Source organism: Electrophorus electricus, chromosome 3 (assembly GCF_041902795.1).
Source record: "Electrophorus electricus isolate QZ-2024a chromosome 3, ASM4190279v1, whole genome shotgun sequence".
Lineage (NCBI taxonomy): Eukaryota > Metazoa > Chordata > Actinopteri > Gymnotiformes > Gymnotidae > Electrophorus > Electrophorus electricus.
Window position 1 is genome coordinate 28,351,712 of NC_137499.1, and position 24,558 is coordinate 28,376,269.

The 24,558-nt window shown below is 42.0% G+C and overlaps 1 protein-coding gene across 2 annotated transcripts; it reads right to left on the bottom strand.

Annotated features, from left to right (window-relative positions):
- On the bottom strand, window positions 1-23,977 carry fbxl16 (F-box and leucine-rich repeat protein 16). 2 transcript variants are annotated; one of them, XM_027002774.3, is made up of 7 exons: window positions 23,934-23,977; window positions 22,980-23,041; window positions 13,065-13,731; window positions 8,258-8,766; window positions 7,341-7,425; window positions 5,077-5,140; window positions 1-4,634 (listed from the first exon to the last, which is right to left on the bottom strand). In XM_027002774.3, the coding sequence occupies exons 3-7, from the start codon at window positions 13,713-13,715 to the stop codon at window positions 4,486-4,488; spliced, it is 1,458 nt and encodes a 485-aa protein (XP_026858575.1). In that variant the 5' UTR covers window positions 13,716-13,731; window positions 22,980-23,041; window positions 23,934-23,977; the 3' UTR covers window positions 1-4,485. The 2 variants fall into 2 exon arrangements, with proteins under 2 accessions (XP_026858575.1, XP_035385880.1); XM_035529987.2 differs by lacking the exon at window positions 23,934-23,977 and adding an exon at window positions 23,172-23,190.
- Between the last annotated feature and the right edge of the window lie 581 nt (window positions 23,978-24,558).

Here is a 24,558-nt window from a genome sequence, read left to right on the forward strand (position 1 = left end):
TTTTACCTTTTGTAGAACTTTTACTAAAACGGTGCAGACAGGAACCGAACCATTTCAAAACAACAATGCATGTCTTCCAAGGCACTGCAGCCGTGAGATGAAGTCGCCGAAACCTTTTTACCTTTCCTGTTAAATCAATCACCACAGCATTATTTACAGAAAAACAACAAAGCCTAAAGAAAAGGTTTCATGGTCACGACTGAGAAAAGATACCGAGTTTGATGACAAATATTTGGGAGACAGACTGTGAGGCAGAAAGACTGATCATCATTCATTAGCCTGCCAAAGTCAGTCATTCACTTAGGCCTTTTATCCATGATAAAAAGGCAGTGTTATTACAGACCCTGTGCGGACGTCAGACCATCACAAAATGTGATTTAGTAATACATGTACAATTACATACATAGTAGACAGAAGCAGATCTCTCATTACTGCTTGAATATGTAAATGGTCCACTTAACAGCAGACATCCCTCAGCTGTTTGAAAGTGAATGCTGGAGTTGGGGGAGAGTCGTGGTTCTGTCTAGTCCTGGATTTCTTCTACTATGTGGCCACTGTTTAGAGTTTCATGTGCACGCAGTCTGAAGGGCAGAAACTGCAGGATCCACCATAAGGAATGTGGTGACCTCAAGGGGCCTTCAGAATGGACCTAAACATAAACATACAGTTTAAGTCAAATGCACAGTTCCTGTACATGGAACAGATTTGGGAATTTCTGTCATGTCCATAGAACTGATACAGCAGAGACAATGTTTTGCTGTTAAAATTTGACTTGGTCACATAAATTAGGCAGCAGGTATTTACACACGGTTCATTATTTTTCTAAACATACTAAACACGTGATGCTGTTCCGCCATGCAGCCGACACTGACATGTCTTTGATACTAGGTCACTATATCCAGTACAACTAGCATAATTTTGGTAGTCTGGATTCTATTTTTCACTGCTGATGTAATTCATCGCTAAAAGACAAAAGATTTTGCATATCACGACCACTCCCCAGGATAAACAAACATTTATTCTGCGTTTTGTCGACTCTGTGGCATGTTTCTGATGGTATTGACGAGTGCACAAACACGTCTACACAAATATCTGATTCCTGATAAACCTCATGTCATTCTTTATATACAGATTAGAGTCAGTTAGTCTAGAACTTGCAAAAAGTAATATTCAGGGTTCTGATAAAAGTGACATAGCACGACGCTCGACACTGGTAAACTCATTTCACACAGAGGAAAGGCTTGGTTTTCAGTGAAAATGACAATGATTTTTTTACAACAGTAATACAACATCTCCAAAGTTTTATAGAATTATATTATTAATAAGTATATTAATAAGTATATTCTCTCTTTATTTCCATCTTCATTTTCATTGGTTCTTGGTGATTATGTGAGTGGAGGGATGAGCAAATGGAACGAGGACGGCCTGTGTTAGTTCAGGCTTCAGTTAATGATGGGAACCCGTTCTCCTCCATGGAGAGATCTGGTGAGTGTATAAATACTGCAACATAGTTCCTTGTGGTTGAAAAAAAAGCACCTGCTAAGCTGAGACAGGATCTCTGTCTAGCAGGGCTCAGACCAACCTCAGCCATTTCAATTGGCACAGTGTGTTCGACATCCAAGCTCTGGAACACCGCCAGGAGCACCTTTCAGTGTTTTGCTGCTAGGCTAGCTGTCACCACAGAGACGTAAAAGCATGCCCAGAGAAATGGTACAGGACGGGCAAGGCGGGTCACGCTGAGGTCAGACAAGCCTCGCTTTCCCCTGTCTGCCGGCTGTGCATAACCCTGGTGCCACCCAAAAATGGGTGCCGCAAGGGCTGCCGTTGTGGCAAACCTTGTGGCTCCAGCTGAAAGGAAACAGACTGGGCCAATTCATCCAACAGCAAACAAACAAACAAACGAACAAACAAAAACAGAAGGACAGACATACCCTGCCGTTCAGAAGCAATCTGGTGTTCCCTGCTCTTTCCTGTTTGATTTTATTCAAACATCCCACACAAACAAAACCATGGCCTCATAGACAGCCCTCTTGCTTTTAATAAATAAATAAATATGTGCATCAACTCAATAAATTAACCCCAATACCCACAAGTAGTAAAAGCAAAATAAATAAGGAATCGCAAACCTCACTGAGGATCACAAGATAAATGGCGTCATGTGTAAAGCAGGCGAGAACATCCTGTGATCTGGCTTCACTAAGAAGCAACACTAATGCGGGCCACAATAGACATGAGGTGTAAGAACAGGCTTTTCTGCAGGGAGCACGCTTCAGTCTGAAAAGACATAATGAAGTCTCTGACCTCTAGAGGCTTAGGGTTCAGGGTGAACCGTGTCCTGGTTTATAATCGGGGGGGCCTGCAGCACTTTTGTTTGTTGTTGACTTTGTCAACACTTTGCTGGGGTGGGGTGGGGGGGGGGGAGGTCAGCAGTGGCCATACAGGCCCCATGTTGTCCCTCTATGTCATTAGCAGGTGCCACCAGTGGAATCACTCTCAGAGGTAATCAGCCTTCACCAGCTGCCAAGTCACACAAACGCCCAAGGCCACATTATGTGAACCAAAGCCTAGTCCAAAAAAATGTCCTCCTATGAGGACGAGGTGTCTTGTGAGTTTTTTTTTTTTTTAAACTAAGAAATAAAAAGAAAAACAAAAACCGTCAAACACCCCAAATAGTTTCTTGTACCTTCCAATAGTTTTCTTGTACCTAGATTTAATGAAGACATGTTTTGCACTTTCTGGAAGTCCAAATGGTGTCAAACCTCAGATGCCATTGCCTGGAATAAAAGTCCTCTGGTAAGTGCTAGAACACTGTACATGACCATAAACAACGGCACAGTCCAATTAGAGATGCTTGGAGCCCCGTGAGAGGATTGGGCGGACTAGGCTTGTGGGTGGAAGAGAGCGGCTGGCTGGGGGAGTCGGGGAGCGGAGGCCCATGTGCTGGCTGCAGAATATTTCTGCAGTTCCCCAGAGGGCATAAAACGCATCTGTGCTCCGCATCCTCCATGGTGCCTGTAAACTGTAAACACTCTCCAAGAGAGAGGGAACTGAGACCTGGATGCTTATCTGTAGTGACTGGGGGAGGTGGGGGGGTTTGGGGTTTAGGGGGTGGCTTATACACCTGCCTCCAATCAGGTTGAGCCCTAATCAAATGATACATTTGAATGCAAATGTAATGTCTTGCACTGGGCTAAAAGATTCAGTGTGCCTACTGATGGAAACCCATTGTCCCATGCACTCCGCCATTGGAGGGATTCGGCCGGACGGCAAACGGGCATCGCTGCACAGTTTGTTTCCTTCACTGGGTTCCAGAGTAGCAGTGGCACTATCCACGATTTCATGTAGCACTAAAGTCGAAGCCTGCACACAAGTCAGTAATATCAGTTGACACCAAAATGGAATGAAAAATTAAAAAGATTTATAAAAAGGCCAAGCTCAATGGAATATCTACTGTATATACAGCCAAATCCCTTTGTACCTCAAAAATGCAACTTAAACAATCTTTTATCTGCAGAAACCCTGAACTGTAATCATCTGCAAATGTCCGTAAAAGATCCACTTTCTGAACCAATGTTCATAGTCCTTCTTCGTGATAACCTTCTGTGCCATTTCTTCATCGTACCTGGTTTCCTAATTTATTCACAAAATAGTCACAAAACCTCAGTCATTCTCCATAAATGCTTCACAGTAATCCTCATCATCAAAAAATAATACTTAAAAAAATAAGATTTTGAAAAAAGGAAAACGAGAGAACCGCATGACAATAAGCGAGTAAGCGTGCAGCTTTGATGCGAAGACCCTACGCGGCTGGTCATCTAAAATCTTTGATTTGATTATTTTTTTTCTTTTTCTTGGTAAGACATAGATTCAGAGTGGCGACTTCAATGATGTGGGGGGGTGTGGATTCGGATGCTGCTGTACAATAGCAAAGAAACCCTGTATCAGTAGCTGTCTTCCATCTTTCTGTCTTTCTCCTCTCTCTCTCTCTCTCTCTCTCTCTCTCTCTCTCTCGCTCTCTCTCTTCAGCTCGGAGGGCTAGCTTAAGGAGGCGCCATGTGCCTTTCTGCTCCAAGAAATAAAAACGTCAGGAGGAGGAAACGTGGAAGCGAGGCTTCACAGCTCAGTTTTTGGGTGGAGGTGATGGGTCTTGACGGGTGAAGCCTGATGACTGTGTCATGTGGTCTAATGAAACTTTGCTGCCTCTGTTCCCCATCACACTTCTCCACGTCCCCCCGCCCTACGCCACAGCCGAGGTCTGGTCCCGTCACACTCTCCACCTCCGGCTCCGTGCATCCATTCGTCAGTTTCCTCTTGCATCGCTCCATCACCGACACTCTTTTCTGTCAATCCCTCCATTTTCCCTTTGTCCATTCCCCATTGCGGGTTCAAGATGAGGTGGGGTTAATCAACAGTCTGGTGCGTTCGTCTGAAGGAGAAGGTTTTGGTGATGAGGAGGGGGCGGGGCCCGCGGCCCCCACAGAGGCCCTACTCGATGACCATGCAGTGTGGCAGGTGCTGGGAGTAGTACTTGAAGAGCTCAGCCGTGGCCCCCGGGCAGTTGGTGAGCTCCAGCTCCTCCAGCTCCTGTAGCTGTATCAGGCCTGAAAGACCGGTGGTGGTCAGCAGGGGGCAGCCTGGCACAGAGAGAAAGGCAAGCAGACAGGCTGAGACCTGCTTCCTGCTCCTAATAGCCATGTCACAAAATTCTAAGGATAACACACTACAGCCAATCGCACTACATCTTTATTAGAAGGTCTTTTTGCAACATGTCAAGCCTAAAACAGTGAAATTTGTCATGTCAAGTGTTGTGCCCATTAAAATGTCATGATTAAGAGTTTAGATTTCACCTATTATGGTTTGCTAATGCATTTGTCATGACCCTCATGTTCATTTTTGAGCTTGTTGTGTGGTTGACTGCTGTCTTCAAACCAAATTTCCCTTCAGGGATCAATAAAGATAATCTATATTACCAATATCTGATTAAATCTGATCAGGAGTATCTTCCATTAAATCATCACAGAATCCACCAACAATCTTTAGCAGTAAAGCTGTGTTGCACAGGGAAGATGCACATACCGGCTAGTGAGAGCAAACGCAGACTCCTCATACCGAACAGGTGCTGCAAGCCAAAGTCCTGCACCTGCAAAAAACAACACACATGTGGCCCTGCCTGGACTGCACTGAAACACACCACAATCAACAAGCAATGAAAATGTTGATAGCAACAACAAATATAGCTGCTAGCGGCAATAAAAGGGTCCAAGCATGACTCTACACGCGTTCTCCCTTCGTCAGCTGACTTGATGGCTGCAGGTTCACCATTCATATTTTACACAATACTGCAGGGCCCAAAGCACTGCCCAAATGCCGATTCAAACCAAATGTAACATGCATCAGCATGTATGTACATACCATTCACATTCTGTGACAATCTAACACCCGTTTCCCAGTTTTAGCCAACTGATTACTTAAAGGCCTGAGCTTGGAGACTGACTGACTGAAGGCCTAACCCCAATTTATACACAATGAGATTGACTGATTTAACAGACATATATGTTATAGTGCTCACATTGGTGAAAATGCACCACAATCAACAAGATACCACAAAGCTAAATGTCCCTTTCAGGTTTCACAAGATCTACTGAATTACAGAATTACTTTAGAAATATTGATTGACGTGCATCACATATTGTGTACAAATGTCTCTGTTTTTGACTTGATTGACTTGCAGTGTCTTGCTAGCATTATGATATCATATAGAGTATTCTGCAAAACTACTAGGGCTAGTTTGAAAGTGCATGTTTCAATCAATTAGCAACAGCAGCAAAGATGTAATATTTTTTAAATGGCTTGTACTGGCAAAGTTGTCAGGCTTACTGAATTGCGTAAAATTAATGCAGACTTTTCTCCATAGGTTCATGATGTGAAGAGATATTTGAGTAAAAACTTATTTTTACAATAATGGCCACTGTGGTGTATGCCTGAGGACAATTCCTTCCATATTCTGCAAACATCTTTGGAATGGGATGTTATAAATATAAATATAAATATCTGTCAACATTTTTGAGAACAGGCCTGTGATTTTATGTTTTTACTGTAGTACTACAGCCATACTGTCCAAAAAACATGTTTCGGAGAGATTTTGAGAGATAGCCTCTGCTGATTCTTTTAAAATCAGTTTTTAGATGATAAGGTGGATCAGGATCATTACACAAAGAATGTTTTTAGATGATCAGCAAGAACAAAAAAAACTTAGCATGACTGCTGTAAGCACTTGCAATAGCAAAGTCTCTACTAGCTACAGGATCACAGCACTATTATATATGCCTATGGTGGCAGTGTAAGAAAGTAAGATAGTGCCCACCCCCCCCATTGGACAATTGCTATGAAACTTTATATGCTTGTAGAAAGTCCTTCCTTTTACAGACCTTTCAAGATTTGTGTGAATGTTAAGCCCATCAACTGTACGCTGAAATCTGATTGGCTAATGCCAGTCATGTTTTTTCAGTTATTGAGTCATCCTTAGGAATTCTTCAATCAGTTTGGTCTCTGAGAAACATCTATTTGCAAGTTATTGCACCCCTATTGACAACTGCATAAAATGTGGTCAACTGATATTAAGTAAATAAAGATCCACCCCAGGACTGTTGATTGACGTGCTACAGCCATACCATTTGCAAACGTCAAAATGTTTTGGATAGCACTGAAAGGTCCTGTTCTCGCAAATATATTGAAACATTATCCATGTAGATGGGGCAAAAATGTAAGTAAAATGCAAAAGAAGGTTTTGCATATTATGGCGGAAATTCATGTGAGGCCCATTTCATGGGAGATTCTTTGGGAGGCAGATTTCAGCCTATGACCTATGGTTCAGAAGATACAGACCAAAATGCTTAAAGCTGTCCTATAGCACCCCCTTTAGGTTGTTCAAGGTCATCTCACTTACCTGAGTAGCGGGAGAGACTACTACCTATTGAGTTTCATGTCTCTAGGTCTTATGGTTTGGTCTGCACAATGTATTTTAGTGGAGAAAAAGAACAATAAAAAACCTCAATTACAATAATAACAACAACAAGAACAATTTTTATTATTGTTGTTGTTATTTTTATTATTATAGCGCCATCCATTCATTTGAAATGCAGGATGAAGCGTTTAACCCCTTACAGTTACCACTGGGTCAGACTCACATTCTTTACTTTCTAACAACACACCTTTCCCATAAGTCTCAGTGTGGTGCTGGAATAATTCACAGTAGTTACAGAATAATATGCCTTAGTAACTAAATATACTTAATAACTCAATAATAAGCCTGGAGCTGACGTGTTTAACTCTATAATTACCTGACAGCACCAGCGTAGGTAGAGGCTCCGCAGGGAGGACATGGTGGAGAGGTAGCCAAGGCCTGTGTCGGTGATCCGCACACACCTGAGTGCAGGGACACAACAGACGGACTCACACAGTCACCTCAGAACTTCACATCCAGCCTCGAGTGGAATTTGCTTGTTGAGCTTTCAACTTGCTTTTAACTTAGGACCCAGAGAGAGGCCTCTTTTCCAGTAGTAGTGACAATAAGGCTGGATTACAGCCATCGTATCACATTCGTGGCTTTTAGACCCATGGTTTTCAAATGGCTTACTGTGGCTTCATTACTGAAACCAGGTGAAATTACTAATACTCTGGCAGAGAATGAATGGATTCCACCAGTTCAAGCCCTCGTAGTAAATAAAAAGTAATCACAGTCATTTTTCGTGATTAGTAGCTTTAGCTGTGATGAGAGAAATAAATCTATGAGAATTTAACAGGACAATGATTATCAAATACATGAATTAGTTAAAGACGAAGCCAATTACATATATCACTACTTTAGGTGTTGTCATAGAAGCAGCTTAAAGAGAAGTAGACCATGGTTACTGTTTAGAAGTGTGTATACTGGGGGGCCCAGCTCCACTACCAGATGACCACACCAGGGCAGTTCAGTGGTTTCCCTGATCTAACACATCTGATTGAACTCATAAAGTGTGTAAATAAACATCTGAGGAGCCAAATAAGGTAGCCCCGATTTTAAATGTAATAAATGTTTAATAGACATGTATTCTGAAATGCAAACACACATAAAAACTTGTATGCCTTTAAGAGACTGTAAATGAAATCTTTGTGTTCATATACCACCGAACTGTACATCTGCCCCACCCTCCGAGACCAGAGACCACCCCTGTCTTAAGCCTTCCCGCCCCTGGCCTGCCTTCGCCACACCCACCGGTCTAGCACGAGCTCCTCCAGCTTGTGCAGGTCGCAGGCGATGTACTCCAGGGCGACATCGGTGATGCGTGGGCACCAAGACAGGTCCAGGCTGCGCAGCTTGCGCAGGTTCTCTGCCACCAGCTCCACACCGTCGTCTGTGATCTTGGAGCAGCCGGAAAGGCTGAGCGCTGTGAGGTTGGGCAGGCTGTGCACCATATTCACCACGCCATGGTTGGTGATCTCCCAGCACGAGTGCAGGCGCAGCGTGTGCGTGGTGTAGCCCTGTTTAGCTGTGAAGTAGGCCATGGCCGTGTCGGTCACGTGGTACGCCTGCAGGCTCAGCTCGGACAGGTTGGGGAGGAGCTGGGAGATGGCAGCGATGGCGTCGTCTGCCACGTTGATGCAGTCGCTCACGCTGAGCGAGGTGAGCCGTGCGTTCAGACTTGACCACAGGCCTGCCTCCGTGAAGTCGTTGCAGCCAGACAGCTCCAGGTGCATGAGGCCCTGCATCTGCTCCAGCATCACCTGCACAGGGGGTTCCCAAGCAGTATGGTTAGCCATGAATGCTGCATCCACACCCATAGCTGCAGACTGCATCTCGAAAACGAGGACACAGAGCTCTTCATTACTTCCCCAGAATACAAAAGGTGTTTCCCTAACAGTATTTGTATGTTCATTTAATTAATTAATTAATTCAAAATTTAACATAACTTACTCCAGTCCATAATTTACTACACTATAATGCCTACTGCATACATCGAAAAATGTCAAATTCAACATATCTGCCAGTAAACAATTCAACATGACTGAAATTATTTAATCTCACATAGCGAGCTTGCGATTCCGGCAGCGTGACTGCATGACCTCCAGAGTCCCGCGATGCACCCTGCTGCGACTCAGTAATGACAACCCAAGCACGATGGTATGGACTGTTTGGGCTCTAGCTAAACTCATGACTGCTTTTAAGTAAACATATTAATCTACACTTTTCACTAAAATCCGTTTGAAATTACTGCTATATAGATACTAGATTCTGGGAGCTTATTCATAGCCTCTCTGTTGCTTACTAACGAATTAAGAAAATGCGAAAAATACTTTTAAAAAGTCATTTCTGTCTTCTTCTTCATAATATTTACATTTATAGCATTTAGCAGATGGTCTAATCCAGAGAGATTTACAAAGTGCTTTGTCATTTACTCATAGAATACATCCTAGCCAGTACAGTATTTTAGAGTCCAATATACCAATGATCTACAATACTGTAGAAATACAGGGATCAATGCTTATGCCTAGAAGTACAAAATACATAAGGTCTATAATATCCTTCCACCTCCCTACAGTAGAAGGATGAGGTAATACAACATCACCTTGCTTTATTGTTTTGCTATGCTCCAACATTTGCTGCTAGCGAGCATAGTATTCAGCCTGCTGAACAACAAGATACATGCTAAATCAAGAGATAACACAGGAAGCGCTTTTCCAAAATGATTATAAGAACAGGGGATGAAGTTGAATGCAGAATTTGGTATGGAAATATAATGTGTATAATGCACTAAACTGTGAATAACAGACTTGACATAAATGGAGTAGCTAGGTAAATTTGCATCACTCCGCGAGCTACTTTACTAGTAATATTTTGGTTGAACCAACTTCAGAAATATAATGCTAGGTTACATAAATTCCCTTGAATTTAGATGCTAACTAGCTAACAGATTATAACTGATAAACTCATGGGAGCTCATTACAAAGAAATATTGGACAATAAAACAATCGACAATTCTTGACTATCAAGAAGCTACGCTTTGCAATGCGCAACCCCACATATCAGGGTAAAAAGTGTAAAAACACAATTACACCCCACAGACACAAGATTTCGATAGCTGCTCTGTCCAAACCCCACCGCTATTCTAAGAAGAATGTATAGAGCACATAAGTAACATAAGACTCCGAAAAAAATGAAATGCGTTGATATGTCATCTCAATTTGCCAAATAGAATAAATAAATTCTACGGGGGAGAGTAGCATTGTAGTTGGCCCTCTCCTGATGCGTATCATTTATCTAGGCTTCTGCATATAAGCACTTCCACCCTAAGCTAATAGCTAGCTACAGTGTTCACTTTTGCTAATAACTTGTTAAATAACGTATTATTAACATCTTAGGTCATCAATTGAAAGTCGTGGTCATGATTGGGTCATGATCAAAGTCATGGGTAATGCTCGAAAACTGGAACTGAACTCCTCTGGCCATTGTAAGAGGCATCTTTGAGGCAGGAATGGAAGGCTGATCCAAAGAGTAAAAAAAAAAAAGTTACACTATTTTTGAGTTAACCTGCTTAACCACAAGAGGTGGTGTTTCTTGAATCTGGACTAATGCACCTTTAAAATGCATTTGGATAAACATAGTACAAACTACCATGACATATCATAGCAACTATGTTATTCTACTCTCTCAAAGTGACTGCAAGAAACAATAGACTCACTTCACTATGTGAAAATAAAACGACTTAGAGCACACCATTTATCAACAAACAAATTCAGGTAAGGCTACCTTGCCAAGGTCGTTACCAAGGCACAGATTGAATCAGTGAAGTCACTCAAATTCTTTTATCGTTAAATTCTGATGAGTCTGCCGACTCATCACAAACATGTTTTGCGTGTTATTTACGGTTTTATGTCTGAGAAGGATGAAGATGTAAACCTTAAAACAATTTAGCTTTATAAGCTATGTATGATACGTACTTACTTCTGCAGTTAAAAAGTGTTGTTTAATAACTAGGGATAAATGTCAAAAATAGCACTACTCTTGTAAAATATGTGAAATGTGTGTTTTTGGAAACACTGAGTCTGTGAAAGCAAATTTTCCTATGAACTTGGAAGTGCTCTAAGTATGGATAACAGTTGCATGATGTTCAATTTGAGACACTGCCATAGTACAACACTAAGATCATTATTAATGTTCCACTTAGCTTCACACTTCTAAGATCCCACACAATATCTAATTTCCAGAAAATTATGTTACTTTCATAAAAGATGTTTTATGAAAGTATCCTTCCAACATTTGTCTGCACATTTTAAATGCTATAATGAAAGAATTAAGCTTGCCAGTGTTTACAGAAAGCCCTTTTTAATCCATTATTAAAATTATTGTCAGCAGAAATTTGCTGACTTGCAAATTACACAAGTTTTTAATTGCATGAAGTGTGCTGTGGCTTAAAACTTGTAGTCCCACAATGCACAGGTATTCATGCCTATGACCTTCCTGTCACCTGACACTACACCACACCCATCGAGTTCTAGCCAGTGTGGCACTGTGGCACATCTTAACTTCAATCAATTGTTACGAAGTAAGAAGCCAATATGAAGTAATCTATATGGACTAAAGTGACCAGCATCTATAGTCCACACCACACTAGAGATGTCTGCAGCGCAGAGATCACACGCACCACTACACAAAAGGAGTAAACTGCACAGAGCTTGTGAGCAGCTTTCATGGTCCTGGGCTCCTACAGAGAGCTTGGGTACAGTCCAAGCCCTGCATAGTCCTATCTTGAGCTGCCCTATATAATGCCTGCACGGCCGTGAGTGGCGATGCCCACTGCCGGTCAGAAAGAGTGCCCAGAAGCCGTGTCAGAGCAGACATGTTCGACAGAACATGGCACAGATAGCATCACTAACTATTTGAGTGCTCACCATGGCAACAGCAGGCCAGTCCCAGAATAGCAACAGCTCTGAGGCAAGTACAATGAGTGTATTCGTAAAAGAGGATGATTGTTATTGCGCAATCCCCACTTGTTCTGTGTTATATTCTGGAAAGCATCTTTATATTCTGCAACAAACAGGAGAAATGTTTAAGGAGCAGCTCTTCAGTAGAGGCTAATTGTTAAATAAATGGCAGTGACTTTAGTTTAGTGCTCCATCCTAAGGAGCATAGCACCAAATATACAAAACAGGGTAATGTTTTTATAATACAAAGTGTATTGTCTTCCATCTCTAGCACCACCACACACACACGTCAGAAGGGCGTGTCTGACAGGAGGTCCAATCCACAAAACAGGTGGTCAAAGTGGAATATAATTCAAGGGTGTGGTGGATAATTAGTATCTTTGCAGCCAATCATATTAGTCGTCTTTTAAACAGCTTTGCTAGGCAAAGTGGCTAAACATGGAACTGGAGCAGTCAAGGTAGTGCTTAAATGTTTCATTCAAATGAAGGATGAGCTGGTTGTGCATGAGATGCAAACCTGAGCATATATTTGCAACCACAATAAAGTATTTCATTACTTTGTTCAACTGCAGCATACTGGGTGGAGACGATGTTTAGTAAGAAGTAGCAGCTAAAATTAAGAATATGTAGTGTGGTTTAAGACAAGAGAATTGGCAGCTCTATGCTGTTGTACACAGATCTGTAGTATAGAAATCTATGATGCATCAGGTTTGAGTATTAAGATTTGCACCTCCCTTACCCCACCCTGTGTACAACAGAACACACACACTAGAACAGAGTTACAGAATACCACTGCGGAACAACAGGGAAGAAGGAGCTAATTAATTCATGACCTACTAGCATCCAGTTATTTCGTTTGCTGAGCTGTATCATAAAGGACGTCTATTTGCTAACTGTGCATTTATTGCTATGCAGTATCAATGTTTATCAGGAACATTAGTCCATGGTGCACTCTTAATTGCCACACATATTGAACATGCATTTTGTTTGCATTAAACTCCCAGGGCTTTCATCATAACAGCAGACTGTGCCAGCTTTTGATGTCATGCTGAATATATAATAAACAGACCTCAACAGGAAACAGCATGCCACAGAATTACCTCAAGCCCTGCGTCCGTAATGGTGGACCGTTTCAGGCTGACTGACTTCACCCCCTTTTTTGACAGCGGGTAGTTGTCGATGAACTCGCAAATGTCCAAGTCAGAGACGCCCACCAAACAGAAGGACTGGAAGCCCCGCAGGGCGAAGGCCTGCAGGCTGACGAACTCCTTCTCGCCACTGGGCAGCGCGTTGTAGAGCTCCTTGGCATGCAGGATGGGCGTCACGCCCTCCCAGAACTTTGGCTGGTATAGCACCTTGCGCCATGTCTTGCACACCTGCGCCAGCACGCACTTCTCTGCCGTGGTGAAGTACCAGAGCAGGCGGTTCAGCAGCTTCTCGTCCAGCACAAGCTGCCTCTCAAGCAGCACCGGCTTTGGGTACGGCCGGAGTGGGGGCTTGACGCCGGACAGGGGGCTAGTGTCCAGGTCGGGGCCCAGAAGCGAGGCCGCTGTGGGCAGGGGCTTGAGGTGGTAGGGGAGGCCCGGGGGAGGAAGGATGGTGGGCACAGAGGACGACTGGCACAGGCGGTTCTTGGCCGCTGGTGTGCCCTTCGTGATGCTGGCCGAGCCGAGGCCATTGGGCTGGGGAGGGAGCTTGACCATGCCGTTCCGTGTCACACAGGGGGACTTGAGGTCACTTGGAGTGGACATGTTCAGCTTTGAGAGCCTGAGAGATGAAAGCAGAAACAAACACGGTTTGTTAAAAGTATACAGGCTGAACAGATTGTAGCAGATACACTTTACAAAGTGCATTTTTAACATTTTTTAATCTCTACAGTGTTGCATGGTAATACTGCATGCATTACTGAATGAGATAATAAATCTATCACCTTAAAAGAATATATACTATACATATAGTGTAACAGACAGATTACTGGGTTTTCTTCATTTATTTTCTACTCAGAGCCTCTTGTATGTCAATATTGTCAATTCATGCTTTTTTTTTTTGGTACCAAAATATGCCATTTTATAAGTTAAAAATGATTCATGTTTTTCTAACACCTTCACAATACACTTCCTGTTAAGATTCTTGGTTTGATTTTTGGTTTGAGGCAAATGAGTGCAGTAGTAAAGAGTAGTTTTTATCAGTTTAGGAGAATTGCCAAACTGAAGCTTGTTCTTTCGTTCCATGATTTGGAGAAAGTTTTACATGCTTTTATAACCACATGCCTGGATTATTGTAATTTCTTGTATAAAGGTATTAGTCATTCCTCATTAGTTCGGTTGCAACTTGTCCAACATGCTGCTGCCATGCTGGGCATGTGGGTCCCTTACATGCTGGAACAAATTACTGGCTACAGTTTTGAGGTCAAGGGAGACCCCAGATTGTGGAATAATGTACAAAGTAATGTGAAGGCTGCTTCTACCATCACAGTTTAAATCTAGTCTGAAAGTTTCTCTTTTCCTTGTCTTATAAGTGTGGCTGATTTACGAATTTGTGTCTAAAATTCAATAGTTGATTTGTATTTGTGTTCTTGCTTGTGTTGTATTTTATAGTTTTTAGTGCTGTGTTTTATGGTTTCTAATTCTCAGTTTTGATTGTTTGGTCAAACTTTATTCTACTATCAAATATTTTTTTTTATTCTCATATCTTTGTAGAGCACGTTGGTCAGCTTTGGCTGTATTTAAATGTGCATTATAGTTAAATAAACTTGACTGGACTTGACACATACATATCTTTGTAAATATTTGGTCTTCTCCCTAAACGAGGACATTCAAATCAGTTCAGTGGCCACCACAGGTCAAGCACTGAGTTTACATAGATCCTGCCACACCATAATTGTACAATTTAGTGGTTGCATTTACACAGCATTGTGATTGTTATATGTGTAATACAAGCCAGCTGCTTTGGAGTTTTGCAAATTTCATGCTATATGCATTTCTCTTCTTCTACAGGCCTGTCAGGAATCTTGTTAGCACACACCATATGCAGTATACAACACGGTTGCATCACACATAAACAGAGCAGCAATTTATACAACAGATGTACTTATTCTTGCCTAAGTGCAGTATCTCATAAATACATGTTAAATGTTAAAATAAACCTTTAGGATTAAAGGTAAAGATGTCCAACATTTAAAATAGCTTAGAGCTCCTGTGTATGGTACAAAAAATGCATGAATGTTTTTTTTTTCAGACAAATAACTTTTTTACACAGTTGTTTAAAATCACGTTAAAGATGAGCCAGAGGAAAGAGGGTAATGTCCCAGTTCAACTGACTCTGAATACCAACAAACATCAAGTGCAGTCTCATCAAACAAAAGCATTTATCTACGGATGATTAGCCTGTAACAGGGTTTTCACTTCAGTATGCAAAAGGCAGAGACACACTGAAATAACTATTTAAATATTACTGTTAACAATCAATTATATTTACACCTTATATTTAGAATGTGAAAACACAATTTGTCTAGTTATTATTATAATCATGAACACATACAAAACAAAAGCGGCATTCGAGGGAACCACAGAGAAGCCTTTAGCATTTATCCATTAGCTGTGTAAGAGAGTATAATGTGCACCAACATAACCATTGGTTACCAGCATTTGTTTCTGTGGTCTAGAAGGCACCTCCTCCCATCCTTCCATACATCCATATATCCATTCATCCACCCATCTGTGCATCCATCTGTGCATCTACAGCCATCTATCTATAGTAGGCCCATTTGCCACACTGCCTCTAAGCCAAGGATCTGCTTAATCCATTTGACTGTGTATTTGACATTTTACTTTGTTTCACTGTTTACTTTGCTTCATTGTGTATTAGCCTATTTACTTTATTCGACTGTAATTTATTTACATTTAGATTTCCTTCAGGTACCTAGGCAAAAACCAGAAACAGGACAGTCAAGAAGGTCTTAAACTACCCAGCTATGTTATATAACACTATATTTAAAAAAAAGACTCTAAATTAAAAATAAATGAAACCCATTCAAAACCCACTTTAAGCAACACATGGACCTTTTTATAACTTATAAACAAATCATTATTAATTCAGAAATAAACAAGCATTTTATATAGATGAACAGAAATGTAAACATTCTCTGTGTCAGAATGCATTATGGTGAACACTGGTATGCAGTGGTTCACTAAGGCTAGCATCCACAATATGACATCATGCAGCTAACTTCCCAGTCCACCTTAAAACTTCCACGCAGGTGTGCGTGCTCTGCGCACTAATGCTGTCACTGTAAAATGTCAATGAGTGTCGCTTGCTTTCATCCGTATTCCTGAATAAGCCCTCACAGGGGCTATCACCCCAATAGAAAACACTCCACATGGTGGCGGAGAGCAGCTATACCCTGAGGAACATGCTAATTTTAGATACGGAAGTCTTCAAATTAGCCTAATTTAACCAAAGGGAAAAACATTAATTTCATATCAACCTTAGCAGAGTATATAACAGGTTAAAAATCCCAGCAGACAAATTAAATATTTTGCACTGGACAGCAATATATATCAATGTCTCTTTGGCTCCTCTCTCTCTCTCTCTCTCTCTCTCTCTCTCTCTCTCTCTCTCTCTCTATATATATATATATATATATATATATATATATATATATATATATGTACACACACACACACACACACACACACACACCTCTCTCTCATATATATTATATATTTATATATAAATTTATATGTACCTCTCGTCAACTGCACACATGCTAATGCAGAACATGTCCAAACAACAGGGAAAACTGGGCACTAGAAGCAAACACAAAATAATCTTGCCTACCCAAGAGACGCAGCCAACACCTGTTACATCCGTGCATGATGGAAAATCCAGTGATTAAAAACACAGCTGCTTTTGAAAGAGCAGACAAGCACACAATGAAGCAAACAGGCCAAGATGAAAACCCAAATCAGTTAAAGAGGCCATGACAGGCGGGCCTGGTAGGTTATAAGCGCCGAGCCTCCGGGTGTCTCAATATGCATGTGCAGGTTTGCACGATTAGAAACGTGTTTTTTTCATACATGAAGCCATGAGGAACAGCTTTGTATCTATGATCTGGGCACATGAGAACAATGAGTGGGAATGCTGAGCAGTGCTCTCAGAAAGAGAGAAACGAAATGGGGTCTGTGAGCTACACCAAAAAGTACCGCAGCTCCAGTGAGGATTTAACCATCCAGTGCTCCTGGACTGTACTGTGTGATGCAACATAGTCATGCCATATAAAGGCATACACAAATGGGCAGTGAAAGGTAGAAACACTGCAGCCCAGAGAGCCGAGCGTGACAGAGATAAAAGAGGAGGAAGTAAGAATGCTGGCGTTGGTGGTTTTGGTGGAGGTGGAGGAGGTCAGAGACAAACAGGGCAAGTTCAGCACCATGGAGAGCAGCCAAGAGTACTTCTCCACTGACTGTGGATCCACAGAGCAGCAAAAGAGGGCATTCAGCACACTTCAACCTACTGTGGGCTTCAGCGCTAAAGAACCATGCTGTGTGGATGACCGAGTGAGCACTGGGACATATTCAAATCTCCAGTCGAAAAATGCCGTACCTTTATTTTAACTCCTGTTATATGGAAGGTCACGTTTCTCTGTGACCTTGAAAGATGGAGCCAGACAACAGCGATGAAGGAAACCATCCAAGGAACAAGTGACATGACATCCTGCTGAGCACATGTTTTAGGGATAAGGAAAGGACTCTGTTTTTTGCTTTTTTCTTTTTACGCGCATGTCGTCAGCTGCAGCAAACGTGGTAGCGTTAGTCTCGGCGCGTGTCGGGAGGAACTCTTTGTCCCCGGAAATGGGCCAAGAAGAGAGGCGTGGCAGGATGCCAGCGCCCGATCCATATGCCACCCTTGCCGTGCATGTTGGCATGGAGCTGAGGCGTCTCACTTGCATTAAGTAAGGCACATGCACCACAGCACTTCACTGAACGCTCCACTACTTTATGACAGCCTATCATTTAATGAGACTGTGCATCTAAACCAGGGCTGGAAAGCTAGTGAATGACAGGGGTCTTCATAAGGACAAGGAACGAGATAAAGGACTACCTCTTTCTCCATGCCTCCCCTCTAAATCTATAATGTTACTTGTACTGGTGATTCTAAAATAAATCTGCTGATCTTTTACATGCTGGATAGAATTCTAGGGGGCTGTGTCTGTTTCCAGGGCCTTGTTATTCAGTCCTGAGAGAAATGATCACACAGTAGAAATATGTAACAGAATAGCATACCAACACATAATCCTGTAATATAAAAACACAACTTTGCTCTTTTATTTCAGTGATCAAAGTACCAAAGAACGTTCAAGAAATGAAAGATGCCAATCCAAACCAACATGGGGGAAAAATTAACCAGTCCCTCAGTGGCCACTGGAATAGATCACTTTGCGTCATCTTTGTGAGGCATTTTGAAATGGAAAATGTGTTTGGCAGACATTAGCTGGGTGAATTTCAGGTATAAGACCAAAGAAAGACTGCCATCCAGATGGGCCAAAGTGAGATCAAATACACCAAAATGGAAAATCAACTCTCTTAAATAACTGGATGTGAGTCAAAGAGTGCGTAAACTGCATCTGCATGCAACTATCTTTCTACTTTTTCAAATAAAGGTTTTCAAAGCTTTTGTGACTCCACTGCTGGAGCATTTCTGGTGTTTTCAATCCTGCTGTTGTTCTTTTGGTAGTACATAAATATCTGCCGAAAATATTCAAATATGTAGAATCCTATAGAACCCTTGACAGTCCGAAGAAGCTCTGGCTGTCAAGGGGGTGAAAAGGAAGAGCGAAAAAGAAGAATAAGGCTTATGCTGGCCCTGCAAAAGAGCCTTCCAATTGAGAAGCCTATACAACCCATTATTCATGTCTAAAGATCAGGAAAACACAAGAATGGCAATGATGAAATATGTCTTGATACTCTACTGCTCCTCAAATGTAACATAAAATACAGAAAAATAAAACAATATCATGGCAAAAGGACAACCTGAACCTCCTGAAATTGTATTGGACAGGCTCATTGCCCTAGTTATTTGGAATATTCCTGATATTCATTTGAGGGAAATGAGCAAATGGGCCTCTTTTAAAGAAAAAATACTTTTCAAAATTTGAATTTAAAACTCCATAATAGTTTATAAACTGTTCCGCCCACAGTGAAATGAAACAATATTTACAGAAACCCTAATGCAGTTGTCCATCAGCCAGTACAGCCTGTCTATTCTAAAGCAATTATCAGCTGAAAGAGCTGAGATTGGTTCAACAAGGTAACAGGGGCCAGAGGTGTATCTGACTTTTTAGTTGTTGTGAACAATGTTTTACTTGGTTCTAAACATATCTGTTACACAAGGTATTAATGGCATTTCAGTCTCCTTAACCTTATAACTTGTAAGATATCAAATTATTTCTCATGAATGTTCTGCATGCTGCAAGGGTGAACTACAGATTAATTATTCAAAAGGTGGAGGATGCAAGACAGCACATACTGCATTGTACAGCACAGCCACATATATTATAGAGATCACTGATTAAATAGTGCTGCCAAAGCAAATGTACATCTATACCAGCTGGTCCCATATACAAATAATCATAAAATTTTATTTCACATGATCTCAAAGGGGTCCTGATGGACAGTGTGGAAGTGGATAAGTCAGGGTACAGGATTACAAACAGAGGAAAAGGTGCTTCTCTGCTTCATTTTGCAGGGTGATAAATCCAAAACTTATATGTAAATCCAAAACTGAAAAGAAAATTATGTTAAACAATGAAGTGAAAGGACAGCTGACATGAAGTCTTGCTATAGGCATGAAGAACTGCCATTTTAAAGGTACTCCAGTGTACACAGACTTCTGGTAAGCAGCACAGTCATACTAGAGTCCTTACAGATGAAATGTACACCTTGGGAAAGGATTTTCCTCAAATAGCCTGGTCAGACAGGCCTATTGGTATCTTAATATAACTTTTAATGCACCGCAAGCTTCTTCAGGATCACCGGGAAGCAGCCCTCATTAAGACCCCCCCCAGCCGGGATGCAACTCTCTCCAGTGAGGTGTTTCAGTGGCTCTGCCGCGTGCCTTTGTGTGCTGCTTCTCTAAAAGTGAACTCACAAAGCAGCTGTAACATCTACTTCCTAATTTGAGTTTCTGAAGAGCTGAGTGCTTTTATGATGCTTCTCAGCTTCTCTTGTGTTGGAGTGAAATGCCACACATTGCAGGAAGTGGACGGGCTCTGCCCAAAGGGCTTTCAGAATGCAGATGTGCCATGATAGATCGTCTTATCTTGCTCTGCGTTTTTTTTTTTCTAAAACAGGCTGACTCGACCACACCAGCTGCATAGCCTAACGGGCATTAATTAAGTGTTCCTTGAATGGCTGGTGGGCAAAGGCAGGCAGGCCTGTTTGCCCATAAGTGGTAAAAAGATGTCCTCTCCCCTTTCTCTCTGCCACTGCCCAATCATTTTTCAACCCCCCCCTCTCCCCGGAACTGGCCTACTTAACGACGTCCGCTGGATTTATGGCCCTATGACAAAAAATCGAGGGGAGAATGGAGTGTCAGGGGCTCCCATGTTGTTGCCATGGACAGATGTTCTCCACTTGCTTTGGTCAGGGGGTGTGGAAAGAGAGGACAGAGCATGGAAGAATGCAATAAAGGGCCCTTCCCCAAGATATTCAGCTAAGTCTTATTCTCAGAGCTAGAAGGGCCTTAAACGAAGTTTTGAAAGGCTCTCATCTAAGACTGAACTGACATGTAAACCCGCCTCCCAAAAAGTTATTTAGCAAGTGGAGCAGCTTAAGAAAGTTGCTTTCACTGAGGTGCAGTTAAACACCAAATGATAAAACAAGGGAAATTAGTAAAGACTTACACACAATGTCAAAACTACTGTTCCTATCCTTTTGGAAATGTTATTATTTGTTAGACAGCAGAGAACTGGAAAATCTGACATTGTTGTCCCTTGATTTCTCTAGGCAGCAGTTCTAACTGCATATATGTTATGCAGCAGTAGCACAAAGACAAAGGTGATAAATAAGGCAGAAGCTAGGTGCCAAAGAAGTGTCTAAATTTGTCTTCTAAAACCTGGTCTGAGTACATAAGCTGGGCCACATAGAGAACAGTCTTTCAGAGCTTTTCTGCTGAGGGGGGATTGAATGAAGAAATCGGGCAGAGTTCTCCCAGGACGGTCAGGCAGCAGGCTGGCTAAAGGAACAGACTTTTAAATAAACCACCACAAAGGAAGGAGGGGGAAGGGGGTGAAACAGACACTATCAGTGAGGGCACAGCGCACTCATCGGTCCACAATAGATGGGCCTCGACATCGCCCTCAGCTACACCCATGATATCCGATCAAACTGCCACTTTGGTGGCAAGCAAAATGGCTCAGGCGGCCTAGAATGGACATGGACATCACTAAGTTAAGCACTGAATAGCCAAAGCAGCTAAACATGGCTCCCGCTCAAGTGCTGTGCTATAAGGCTTATGCTAGGGTTATAAACTTCAAGCTTGCTGTGATACAATACCAGTTTCACAATTTCCAAAGAGTTTCAATATTTGGTGACATTTCAAATGTGATCTTGATCTAAGTCCTGTCAGTAATATAGCCTACTATATATGTAACTACTATATCCAGCAAATATATACATTTCTGTTTTAACTCACAAAAAATGCATAAAAATCAAGTTTGTTATACAATGTTTGAATGAAAACAATAATCTTTCAAATGTCATATTTCACCCTAGACCACAAAACAATAGGGAAAAAAGCATTTTGATAAACTCACTAATATTGTATTGACTACATAGATTCACTGCAAAAACTGGTGCATGTATTCTGGAATTTAATTACAATGATATAAAGTTTAACTTTAGTCTTTACAATCAATACCCCTATCAAAATTATTAGCTATATTGTTACACTGCTGTCTCACACAGAAAGATATGATATTGATATTACCACCCTCCAGACTACATCTGTTGACATGAACACCTGTTTCCATGTTCATTGGTTTAAAAGAAAGGCAGCTCACAGGCTCATGTGGGTCCTGCTCCTGTTTACCCCAACACATCAATGAGTACCATGGCCTTCATCCAATGCCAAACATTTTTTATCAAGTTTACAAAGCCTGAAAGCTTTAAGTAAACTACAACAGCCCAGAACAGAACAGTAGATTACATGTAGCAGATATAGTATCTGATTGCCATTGATTCAGTGTTTAGGCCTACAACAGCCAGTGATTAGCTGTAGAATTCATCCTCCCAAAACCTCACCTTCATCATCTGAACAAAGTTCACATTCAGTAGGCCACAGCGGTTACTCGACTTCCACTGTCCTCCACAGTGGCTGAAGTAGGACGAAAGGTGTTTTTTTAAGTATTGGATAAACCCACCCCTCGCATCGTGTAAACGAGATCTGCATTCTTTAAACTTAAATGATCAGTTTCCAATGCAACAGTCAAAAGTCTGAGCGTTCTTTAATGCCAATTATTAGACATTATTAGACTCCTTTAGACTATCAGAATGTGACCGAATCTTTGCGGTTCCTTTTGCGCGCTAGTTGCAGGCACCCGGGGATTGCGTCATTATAAAGACTGTTTTGCACCCTTTGGCGATTTGCTCGTGCAGCGATGAAGGAAGCCTGCTCACAGTGACAGGCGAGACAAAGACACGCACCGAACGCCAAAACGCAGACGTTTGCAAACACTCTCGTTTACTTTTCTTCTCATCGACGTTATTGTTCTTCTTCTTATTGCTCGGTTCCGGGGCAACGCTGTTGGGCTATTACCAGTAAATGCAGTAGCCTCTGTTCCGTAACCCAACCAGATGTTTTCGTGAATCTTTGGGTCTCACGTAATCTGGCAGGACATTGCAGGTCGATGACGGTGAGCTATGCTAAGACAAATCCTGCAATCGCATCCACTTATCGAACATGTTTCGCTGGCATTTACAAATACGCGAGGCCCAAACATTTCTTTATTCACTTACCTTGCTATGTAGTCCACATGAGCATTAATCCATGATCGGTCAAATGTTACAGCCGGGCTCGACTATGTTTCCCACAACGTTGTAGGATGCATGAGGAAAAAGAAAGAAATATATATCAGCAGCTCTGCCCGTGGTTTCTCAGTTACAGAGAGGATAATGGGATATGCCGATGTTGCCATAGAGGTGTAAAACCTTCTTTTTGTCACAGTCGGAAAAGGTCGCTTCACGTACGAACGGACAGAATAACACTAACAATGTAACGTATCTTAAAATAACGGCATCTAATATCTCTTCATTCTGTTCCTCCACACAAAGCTTGCCTCCCACTCTCCCTTTCTCTCCCTCGCTCGCTCACATGCACACGCGCACAAACCAGACCGATCCCATTTAAAGAGATACGAACGATAATCTCAATAATGCATTGCTTTGGAGTGCTAAGCATTGAATTGCGATCTTTTAAAGCATTGGATATAAGTCTATAGTAAGAAAAGACTGGTGGCATTATTTTATTATATAAAATTATGTACAATGTAACCTGTGTGTGTGTGTGTGTGTGTGTGTGTGTGTGTGTGTGTGTGTATGTGTGTGTGTGTGTGTGTGTGTGTGTGTGTGTGTGTGTGTGTGTGTTTTCTGGAGCCATGACGCTTTCCATACATCTAAACAAACAGGTTATTTAAGGCACTCATTGTGATTATATTTGATTTTAAAATAGAGCATAAGAAGCATAACATTGGACTGCAATTGAAGAAGAATGAAAACTATTATGTAAATGAGGAGTGATGTACGCTATCTATTTTGTTCAGTATTAGCTAAATCTGTTCAGGGCTCATTTGTTTCTCACTGTTTTCAACACTGCTAACAGAAGCAAACTGATCGGTCATTCCAGGACTGCCTCTTTAGACATGGGATGCAACAGACGCCCATTTTAGCTCCCATTACATAACTCGTTCCTACCCGCCTCAGTTTACATCCAAGGAGCCTGCATCATCTTCCACGGCTTAGGCGGCAGGGGTGGAAATGCACCCAGAGTGCGCTACCCTGCGCCAGACTCCCAACAACGGGAGCGAGCGAAAAGGGGGCTTTTCCCCTCCCGCGCCCACACCACAAGCCCCCTCCCACCTCGCTCTACCAAATGGCTGCCGGTGCGCGTTTCCTTTATCTTATGCGGCCGATCGCGGAAGCGAGACTTGGAATTCGTCGGTGCCACCTTTACTCGTTAAGCATGCAGAGCGCATCCTCTCACGGCCTCCACAAAGAGCGCGAGAGCTAGAGAGCGTTCTATTTATAGCATGCGCGGTCTACTCGTCAACACCCACCCACTCGAGCCGCCCTCATTGGAAGGAGCCTGTACAACAAACGAAGAAATCCTATATGTCTATTAGAACGCTGCTCGGTCCCTCGCCATAAATTATAAAGGGATTTTAGTGGTGGTGGGGGAGGGATGTGGCCCTTTAATAATGCAGGAAGTCCGTTGCGACCGCGTCTCACATTGCTAGGGGGCTGGGGGCTGTTTTATTACAGTATTGAATCATGCATTTACTGGTACTGTACTCGTTACTGCCCTTAGAACCCTATAAGG